Source organism: Arachis duranensis, chromosome 2, assembly GCF_000817695.3.
Source record: "Arachis duranensis cultivar V14167 chromosome 2, aradu.V14167.gnm2.J7QH, whole genome shotgun sequence".
In the NCBI taxonomy this organism is placed as follows: Eukaryota; Viridiplantae; Streptophyta; class Magnoliopsida; order Fabales; family Fabaceae; genus Arachis; species Arachis duranensis.
In genome coordinates, this window is record NC_029773.3 from 78,464,582 (window position 1) to 78,475,622 (window position 11,041).

Consider the following 11,041-nt stretch of genomic DNA (forward strand, 5'->3'; position numbering starts at 1 on the left):
GATACCTATGCACCTGTGGCAAGAATGACTTCTATTAGGGCTCTTATAGCATTAGCATCCATACATAAGTTTCATATACATCAAATGGATGTTAAAACGGCTTTTCTAAATGGAGATCTTAATGAAGAAATTTATATGGAGCAACCAGAAGGCTATGTGCTACCCAGAAATGAAAAGAAAGTTTACAAATTAATTAAGTCTTTGTATGGGCTAAAGCAAGCGCCTAAACAATGGCATGAGAAGTTTGATTCAGTGGTGTTATCAAATGGCTTCTCACATAATAGTGCGGATAAATGTATTTACTCAAAATTTACTAAAGATTATGGAGTAATTGTTTGTTTATATGTTGATGATATGTTAATCATCGGAACAAATTTAGAAGGAATTCGTATAACGAAGGAGTATCTAACTTCTAAATTCAAGATGAATGATTTGAATGAAGTTGATACAATATTAGGCATAAAGGTGCATAAGAATGAAGTTGGCTTTACTTTAAGTCAATCTCATTATATTAAAAAGGTATTGGAAAAGTTTGATCATCTCACAATTAAAGAATCTAATACGCCGTATGATCCTAATCTTAAATTAGAAGGAAACATGGGAAGACCTATAGCACAATTAGAATATGCTAGTGCTATAGGAAGTTTAATGTATACAATGCATTGTACTAGACCTGATATAGCATTTGCTGTGTGCAAACTATCAAGGTTTACAGGAAAGCCTAGCAATCAACATTGGAAAGCTATAACAAGAGTTCTTGGTTATCTCAAGAAAATCATAAACTTGGGATTACATTATAGTGATTATCCCGCAGTTTTAGAAGGTTATTCCGACGCAAGTTGGATTGCAAATCTTAGAGATAACAAATCCACTTCAGGGTGGATTTTCACCATAGGTGGTGGAGCAATAAGTTGGGCCTCAAAGAAACAAACATGTATTACACATTCTACTATGGAGGCTGAGTTTGTAGCTTTATCAGCTGCAGGTAAAGAAGCGGAATGGTTAAGAAATTTGTTATATGATATAAAGCTGTGGCCACAGCAGACGACAGCCATTTCAATCTTCTGTGATAGTGAATCAACCATGTCTCGAGCATATAATAAGAAAGTCTAGACATATAAGTTTGAGACATGAATTTGTGAGGCAACTAATAGATGATGGTGTAATTACCATCACTTATGTAAGATCTCAAGAAAATTTAGCAGACCCTTTGACTAAAGGTTTGTCAAGGGATAAAATCAAAGAAACTGCTGCTAAAATGGGATTAAAACCTATTATTGCTAAATGATGGGAACCCAACCTTATTCTAGTAAACCACTAGTTTCAAGGTTTAATGGGTAATAACAAGTTATTTAGCAATTGGAGCACTAAGGTATAGGATTTAGTGCTATTTACAATAAATTAGGAGGGTGAGTTAAAACTCTTAATGGAATGATAATATTATCTATCAAAAGATTCCACCTATATGAATATAAAAGTGGTGCCGCTCTAATCGAGAATTTTAGAGGTTTTATTCTCGTAAATATTCATGAAACCAGGATGAGCACAAGGCCATATAAGTGCTTAAAATTGTAAACTCTTGAACTTGGAGGGTATAAGTAATGTGTGTGATTTTTGGTACTAGCATATGGAGTATAGGTTTAATCGATTAGACACCTATTACTTCGTTAGAACTTTAAAATTTACACTAAAAGAATGTTTAATCTTAGTGACACATTCTTTATGCATATACTTGTATGACATTTAAATTTTGTAAATAGTGGGGGATTGAAGGGTATTTACAAATTTGATTAATTAATATTATTAATATTATTAATATTATTATTAATATTATTAATATTAATAAACGGTTACTAACCATTTTGTACCATTTGGTTGAAGGGACACAACCTTTTAAGGATTGTGTATGTTTAAAACATTATGTCTATTGGCTAAAGGGACACAACTCTTTAAGAGTTGTATATGTTCAAAACATTGTATCTATTGGCAATAGAAATGACACAACCATTTGTATACGTAACTAATCATAATTGCTACGTGCAATATGTATAAATAAGTCCTTGTCCACTATTTCATACATAAAGTACTAAGTGTACAATTTACACTACTATTAAGAGATTTTCTTTGTTCAAGAGAGTTGAGAATTTCTTACTATTGCTAATTAAGAAATTCTTAGATTTCATTGTATCCTGGGAGAGTATTGTCATCAACCCTATAGCAACTAAGTGTGGGGACAAATATCTCTCTAAAGAAAGCGATCTAATCGTGCCTTGAAACCACTACACAAATATAAGATTTTGTCATCTTCTCATACAATATACACAACACGTCTTGCGTTAGTGGGAACCTCGTAGGTTCCGATTTCTCTGGTGGGTGCAGTCAGTATCTTTGACTTGCATAGAGTCGTGTTTGGGTAGTGTAGTCTGTTTGAGGATAACGGTTTAGAAGATAACGTTGGCCTTATGATTATTGACATGTGCTGTTTGTTTGTTTCCGCTATTTGAGGTTGGTTTGTAACTAAGTTTGTTCGCCGATTATTATGGGGTACACGTCAATAGGCAAAGCGATGATCTGATGGATTTCTTTTCTACGGATTCATATTTTATAGAAATACTAGAAATGTAGATTGATCTTCTCGTGTTTAAAAATTAATTTTAAGAAATGATTATATTCGAGCTTGGAATAAGAAGAAATTATTTGTAAAATCTGAATAATCTTGTTATTACCATCCCTTGTTTAATTTTTTCAATTAACTTTCTATAATTGAATCAGCTTGATCTAGGTAAATGGAAACCATGAGACTGTGAATGTGGAAGGTGATTTTAGATATGTTGATTCTGGGGCATTTGATGAGTGAATGATTTCTTGGAATATATCAATGATCCACAGCATCACTGGGAAGAAACTTTTACTGATTGGATTGATGTGTCGGAAAAGTGGAAAGAAGAACGAACAATGTCCTATAGTGAAGGTATCATAAATGCTTCTCTTTAATGTGTGCCTCTTGTTTTCACCATTGCATAATTTGTGCCCTCGGAGCATAAGTTAATCTTTCAAACTACATTATTCGAATTTCAAAATAGATTGTATTCTAAACCTAACATGATGATATATCTTGCATATAATATGATCACATGTAGTCCTGGTTCCCTTTTATTTATATTGAATTTGATTGCAATATAATAAAGTTCTAGCAAATACTTTTGATGAAGCATGAAGGACCCTAAACTTGACTATGGTATGTCCTTTTTGAGGTTATTTCCCAACTAAAAGTTTCTTTTGATCAATAGCTAAAGATGGGAAGCTCAGTAATTTTTTTTACTATATCCTTATTGTATCTGGGATCATATGGACATCATTGGAAACTTTTTAAGGTCAATGACTGGGTGTTCTGTCATGGTGGCCTTCTTCATCACCATGGTAATGGTAGGTTTTGTTAACTTGTGCTCGAAGTCATACCCAACTACTAACTACTATAACAACATCCACAGCTGCTTTAAAATTTTCCAACCTTTTGTAATTCCATGTACCTGATAACATTTTCTTTATCGTTCTCTTCCCACTTTCATTTTCAATAGTTAAATACGGCATAGAGAGGATGAACAAAGAAGTATCTGAGTGGATGAGAGGCTTGAGACAGAATGACAATACTGCCAATATCCCTTTCATTGCCACCAGAGGCTATGACAGTGTTGCTTGGAATCATCTATATTCAAGGGATGCACCAGATTTGGTGGACTATCAGGATAAACAGGTAGATTTTTCTAACTAATAGGAAGATCCTATGTATGGTAAATAGAAATGTTATCCCCACCTACATTCCTTTGAAACTGTAAAGACTTCATGCAGTGGTAGGCTCTTTAAACCTACCATTGTATTTTTCTGTTCTATAATTTCCTGTTCCAGTATAATTCCTTAACTGTGGAAGGGGTGATTTCACACTAATTCATTCCTACCCCAGCTCTTCTAGTTCTATTGTTTTCTTTTTTTTTTTTTTGGTACCAGTTGTTACACTATCCTATCAAATATTTGTGATTTCAATGTGATTGCTTAACAACTTTCATTATTTATATTTTGACATAATTGCAGTCAGTTGATTAACAAAATTCTGTTTCAACCTGAATTGGACTGTCATAGACAGTTTGAAACTAAACGGTATGATCTTCAGGTTGTTCCGTTCTCGAGGAGACTTTGCAAGCAGTTGGTGCCAAGGCAATGGTGGTAGGGCATACTCCTCAAACTATAGGTGTGAATTGGTAAGTCAGGATTACTTCATATGCATGATACAAAATCACTCCATCTCGTCCCGCTTTTCAGATGAGCCACTAATTTTTTATATTTTTGTCCTGCTTGTATTTATCTTCTACATAAAATGCACATCTTTGTGGTGTGCTGTGGAGAAATTGCTGCTATTCATTGTTATAATTTCTCTGCTTCCTACAGTAAATACAATTGCAGCATATGGCGTGTAGATGTTGGAATGTCCAGTGGAGTTCTTAATTCAAGACCAGTGGTAAAAAACTTGTAGGGCTTATACACAATGACCTTGTTTATGAGACATAATTAACAATATAGCATTTCTGTTTGGAGAGTAATAGAATTATAATTACTTTGTTATTTACTAAATATTATGAGAAAAGTTATGTGCTTCTTGGTATTTCCCATAGACTTCACCCACTTTCCATTAATCATTACTTCCAGCAGTGAAAGTAGCTCGATTTCTACCATATAAACCATGAAAAGTGAGTGAATTTAATGTAACGTTTCAATCTTGCTGTTAGCTATTAGTGAAGTCCAACAATGGCAAGTTTATCCAATGCACATTGTTGTTAGCTGTTTGCTTCACCTTGTGAATTCTATAACTAGGACAATTCAAAAATGTTGTCCCATGCCATATAATTTATTAGATATCAAATTTTCAATGCCTTGTGAAAGTTTATTTGTGTGAAATCATTTGATAGGAATATAACTAATTTTTTTCTTTCTTTTTTACAATTTGGTTAGGAATCCTCATTATCATCCAAATAAAACAGTTCATTATCATATATTGCATTTATGTTTTTTGCACAAAATATAAATGAAATTCTTTGCTCTCATTGTCTGTCCGAGTATCCCAAAAAAAAATCATTCAGTGAATTTCACACTCTGGTTTTCCACTTTTCCTAGTTGATAAATGGTGAAGAGAATAAATTACCATTTGTATCCATGAAAGATATAGACGCTAATAAATGTACCCATATAAGAATAAAACGACAATTGTAACTATAGAAGATGGCTTATGTGTGCCAAAAGTACCCTAACAAACCAATTGCATAACCAACGTCCGGCTACTTTTGGCACACAAAGGCCATCTTCCGTGGTTACAATTGTCATTTTATTCTTATATAGGTACATTTGTTTTATATCTTTTATGAGTACAAATAATAATTTATTCATGGTGAAGATAACTGAATAGCATTCACAAAATACCATTCCCCTCTTACCCCGATTTACATATACATGAGCTAGATCTTCGTATTCTTTGTTGACTACTTTAACACCTTTTTAGATTAGGTGTAGTTTTAATTATAAAACTAAAACTCTTCTATTTTGAGATTGATTTAGGTGTCAATATATACTCAATACTCTCTTAAAAAAAAATTATAAGTACAAACAACACAACGTTCAACGTTCACTTAATCCCTAACATATATTCATGAGACAAAGGTAGTTAAAATCGTTAAGTCTAAGTAAACCTCTAGAGCTCTCAGACTTGACTAGCAAAGTATTCTACATTAGTGTTTTAACCGATAAATCTATGAAGGAAAATCTGAGACTAAAAAAGTTTACACGTCAAATTTCGTGAAAATTATGGCTTGGAAGAGATAATACTTAGATTCTCACTTTCTCAAGTCAAGCCTACCCATCTTTTGAAACCCAGTGCTGCTTCTCTTTTTTTGAGTTGGGATTCTGTCTGAATCTTCGGAGCCTTACCTTTGTAAAGAGTTTTGTGATATTTCAAGAATAGCATTCGGTATTTGTACTTGTCAACAAACATATTCTCTTTTTCCATCATCGTCACAACTTCATTGGCTCGAGCAAAGAATCCACCCCTCACAAAAGTATAAAGCACAGAATCGAGAAGTTCCTGATCAAACTTCATTGAGATTGCGGAAGCAAGAGATTTCATCTCACCCCACAGCTCTGTCACTTCATGATACTTCCCTCCAACAGCAGCATACCCAGTCACCATAGAATGGAAAGTTTGTGCATTCGGTGTGTGGCCTAAGATTCTCATCTTCTTCAGAGCCTTCTCTGCATCTTGCATTAGTCTCTTCTTGCAAAAAAAATGGATTACATTATTCCAGTCATGAACTCCATAATCCACCCTCTGTCCTTCCTTGATTTCCTGCAACAGCCCTTTCATTAGGGCGGCTTCATCGCTCTTTGTACCAGGTTTAGCCAGCATGCTAGAGTCTAGTTGATTAACTTTCGGAATCCTAGCCTCTTTCATCTCTTTAAAAAGTTGGAGCGCTCCATGTGTATCTTGCTGGATCACCTTAGATTGAATCATTGCCTCATAACAACTTGAGTCAAGCTGGATACCGACCTTCTTAGCGTCTCTCAAAAGTGACGTGACATCCACAACCCTGTTTGCTCGACAATATGCTTTCAAAAGAGAGGCATATACAGATGAACCGGTTTTGACTCCAGCTAGACGCATCTCATCAAGAAGGTCATGTGCTTGATCCAACCATCCAAGTGAAATGCATGAACTGATGACATGAACCAAGGCTGAACTATCATTGGAAAACGGGGAATCTTCCCTTTCTGCTTTGAGGAGAAACACTGCCAAATCCTTGGTCTTGCCAGCCTCTAGAAAAGCTTTAACTAATTTCACATAAATCATTTCAGTTGGTTGAAGTATACCATGGACGGTTGTAATCAAGTCAATTTGCACCTGCAACTTAGCTAGTAAAGAATCAAGAATAGCCTTTGACTCTGCTTCGAGTTTTAAGAAATTTCGATCTCTAGAAAACTCCTCATAGCATAAGACATCATTGCATGATTGCTTGTTATTTTCAAAACTATCCAACTCCCCGTTGCTTCTCAAACTCTGGGGAGAAGCAAGTCCAGGAGAATATTTATTATCAATTATAGCAGCATCAACCATAAATTTGGCAGTTGCAAGAGAATTCCTTGCTTCCTTAGCCTTCCTAAGCATTTCCAAAACCATGTTTGATGCGGATTCTAGATCCCCAAGTTTCAAATGGCACGTGAGCAAACAATTATAAAATTGTCGAAACTGAACATCAGTTAGATTTGGGGCTTCCTCTATGTGCCTTTGCAGCTTCTTGAGCTCTTCTCTTCGCCCATTTCTCTCATACACGTGTGCCATTATTATCAGTAAATTTGCATCAGCTTTGGCACCAATTCGCGGCATCAAATCAAGAAGCTGCTCTGCTTTCCTAGATGTCTCAAATAAGAGACACCCTGCCAAAGCAATGTTAAAAGCTGTAGCATTAGGCTTCATGGCTATCAAAGGTGCATTACTCTTTTTACGTGGATCCACTCTATTATTTTGGAACAAATAACCTATTTCAAGAATCAACTCAGCAGCAAGGTAACTTCCATCAGCTGTTTGTGATATGTGGGCCAAAACAGCAGACCAAGCATTGACTGGGGGGAAAAGTTCCATATCTATCATTTTCCTCAAAATAGTTGATGCAAGAACAGGTAGTCCAACTTTTGCAAGGCCAAAGCTAAGGTATATAAGAACCCCCTTTTCTAACAAAATTTGTTTGCCTTCTTCAATAGCTCGATCTACCAATTCATAAGCCCTTTCTAACCATTGCATATCAAGGCCATCCACATAACCTGTTACAAGTTGGTTGAAGACAGATTTTCTAGGAAATCCCTCCATCTGCATGTGCTGTTCAAATAACTTCCACGAATAACCTAATTGATTCCCCGCAATAGCATTTTGTATTTCCAGGCTTACTTTTGCTGGGTCTCGAGCCTGGACCAGGATTGTTTCGAGCACACTTGAGAAACAAAGTCCTTGAAGGGTTACTTTATTCTCAAATCTGAGAAGACGTGCTTGTGAACGGGAGTTGGATAAATAAGAGCTAATAGATTTAACGATAGGTTTGTAACAGCTGCTGTTGAAAATTTGGGCTACACTATGATGGCAATTGGCAATAATGAAAGCATAAGTGATATCTGGCCCAATTTTAAGTTTTCTTACTGTAAGCATATTGAACTATCGAAAATTTGCAAAGCAGGATCCCACATTGAAGTCAATCAAAGTCTGTAGATTGGCAATGCTTGTTAACGAATTCCATAGATGATACAAATAACTCATTATATAAACCAAAAGGAATGAGTATTATCGTGCAATGAAAAAGGTTTAACCATGGTTCTGAAAACCGGACTGGTCATCGAACTGCTCTAGTCACTGGTTCACTGGTTCACTGGTCCAGCTGTGATTCAATCAGAAAAACCATTTTATAATAAAATAATAAATAATTTATAAATAAACACCCTAAAAAGTACAAACATCAAAATACTATTCAAACTTCAATGACTGAAGAAATGGTGTAGCATTTGCCAAGACTCAGATAAATGGTATAGCATTTGCCAAAACTCAGATAAATGAAGTCTCGAAGTACTAAAAGGGACAGCCAAGAAACAGATGAATTTCCCAGGAAACAAAAAGCAAACATCCAAGTATTTGCCAAAACTCACTATCTAGGCATAATTAAGTCAGAAAACAGTAAAACACAATGCAGCACATCACCAGCAGCACATCACTATCCAAAAAACTCACAAAACACAAAACAGCAGTACAGAGCAGCCAGAGCTAATCAATAATCATTAATCAGATAATTATTCAATGATTTCTGAAAAGAGTATAAAAAAAGATAATTAAAATAATAAAACAAAGAAGCTCATTTAAGATTTAGGCTTTTAAGTCTAGACAAAAGAAATCTATTGCAACAGAAGTTTAGTTCATTGTTCATGCCTGAATCTCTGTAGAAATATTGCATAACCTATATACCCCTTCAGTTGCGGCCACCTAGACCGATAAAAACAGTAAACCATCAGTATAAATGACATCACCCCCAACAAGCGAAAACAAAAATATTTAACCAAACAGTGGTCAGTGAATTGAATTTAATTAATTATACCTGCTTCTTTCCTATTTCTTTGATTTTCGATTCCTGAGAAGCAAGAAATTAGGGTTAGTTTCAAAATCCAACATTAAAACTAAAGGAAATAGCATTAACTTGCAAAAAACGGTGCACAAAAACACAGCAGAGCAAAAAATTACGAGTGACAAATTCACATAGATTTCTATTGCAAAAAATTTTCACATGGATTTCATAACAACAATTTAATAACAAGTTGAAGCTATTGCAAAAAAATCAATATTCTGACTTCTGAAGAAAGAACTAAGAACCATGTAAGAACAGAGAACGATCATTTAAAAAAGATTGAAGATATTGCCTTCGTTCTGAGCAGTCTGAGCAGAGGGGTAGAAGCAAGACGGAGATGGAGACCAGGCGACGGACGAACGGCGGCAGAAGCGTGACTCAGCAAACGAAGAGCGGACGGCGGATGGCGAGGTTGAGGAAGAAGCTGCGCTTGGTGAATGAGGAAAGGGGTTGGATTCTTCGACCACGACGACCAGACCAAGACGGCTGTGGCTGAGCGCGACGGACGGCGGCTGAGCAGACGAAGACCAACAAGGCAGCGACTGACGGCGAGCTCGAGGAAGACGCACCGATTTTTGAATTAGGAAGAAGCGCGGATGACCGGACGAAGACACGGTGGTGCCTGAGAGCAACGAACGGCAGCGCTGGGGCTCACTCCTTGCGGCGATGGGGGACTTGTAACCAAGGGTTGAGGAATGGCTCGAGGGGTTGAGGCTGAGAAGAAGTTGGCCATTTCATTTTCTAACAATACGCAAAAAAACGAGGCCGTTTTCCAAAAACGGTCTTCTTGGTTCGATTCAACCAACAGACTAGTTCAACGGTTTACGACCAATTTTGAATCTGGCGATTTTTAATGTTGAATCATAGTGAAATCGGGTTTGATGTGATCCAGATTCGACTCGAAATATATACCGAGTCTATTTGTTAGATCCAAATTCGATTTTAAATTCGATGAAATCTACACACTTTCGGGCCACGATTACCGGGCTGTTAACATTACCTTCTTGTAAGTTAACACGCGAAAATATCCAAATTTCTAAGACTCTAATCATTATTTGACATGATTAAATTCACTTAGAAAAATATAACAAAAATCAACCATTCTCTAAAATTAAAGTATAACCACAATCAATACTAATATTGTCTAATAACACCAAATATTTAAATCAATACAAATAAGTGAATAACACAATATTATGCATTAGTCTAGTTAGTCTTATGTATTTTAAACATAAAACATTAACTTATAGTCTTATAATGACTAATAATACAAAATATTAAGATTTACAATACTTAAATTTTATATAAGAATAACCATCATCTATCACTAATAACACAAAATATTAATTGTATATGATGACCAGATAATTCGGGTGACTCGAATTATGGTTCGGACCCGACCCAAAATAATGACTGGGTCTATTTTTAAGACTCTTGTCCAGTCTTAGACCAATAAAATCATACCAAATTAATTTCTAAAATGTTCGAAATCAAACCAAGTTTTCAGACCGAATCGGACCGTACACATCCCTATTAAATTAAATCGCATAGGTGATTGGTACGCGATTGGACCGGTCAGACTGATCGATGTAGTCCAACTTTTAAACCATGACAACCTCTTAGTTCTGGCTCGCCATTTGTGATCACATTAGGGGTGACAAACGGGGCTAAACCTGCCAGGCCGGCCCGCGTAACCCGCCAAAAAAGGCGGGCTGGGCTGGAAAATCGGGACCGCCAAATAGTAAAAGCCCGCCTAACCCGCACCGCTTAAACCGCGAGGTTTGGTGGGCTTTGGCGGGGCGGGGCGGGCTTCCCCGCCAGGCTAAGGTTTTTTTTAGGTAAGG

General features: G+C 36.1%; 2 protein-coding genes and 1 pseudogene across 2 annotated transcripts; 1 reads left to right on the plus strand and 2 right to left on the minus strand.

Moving 5' to 3' along the window:
- LOC107475059 (shewanella-like protein phosphatase 1) overlaps window positions 1-4,549 on the plus strand; it is a 22,250-nt pseudogene extending 17,701 nt beyond the window's left edge.
- A 1,068-nt stretch (window positions 4,550-5,617) lies between these two features.
- LOC107474967 (pentatricopeptide repeat-containing protein At1g03100, mitochondrial) lies at window positions 5,618-9,197 on the minus strand. Its single transcript, XM_016094610.3, has 2 exons — window positions 9,171-9,197; window positions 5,618-8,462 (listed from the first exon to the last, which is right to left on the minus strand). The coding sequence occupies exon 2, from the start codon at window positions 8,234-8,236 to the stop codon at window positions 5,888-5,890; it is 2,349 nt and encodes a 782-aa protein (XP_015950096.1). The 5' UTR covers window positions 8,237-8,462; window positions 9,171-9,197; the 3' UTR covers window positions 5,618-5,887.
- LOC127744973 (uncharacterized) lies at window positions 8,512-10,194 on the minus strand. The gene is made up of 3 exons (XM_052257887.1): window positions 10,181-10,194; window positions 9,490-9,911; window positions 8,512-9,203 (listed from the first exon to the last, which is right to left on the minus strand). Exons 1-3 carry the CDS (start codon window positions 10,192-10,194, stop codon window positions 9,157-9,159), a joined length of 483 nt encoding a protein of 160 aa, XP_052113847.1. The 3' UTR covers window positions 8,512-9,156.
- Window positions 10,195-11,041: the final 847 nt, after the last annotated feature.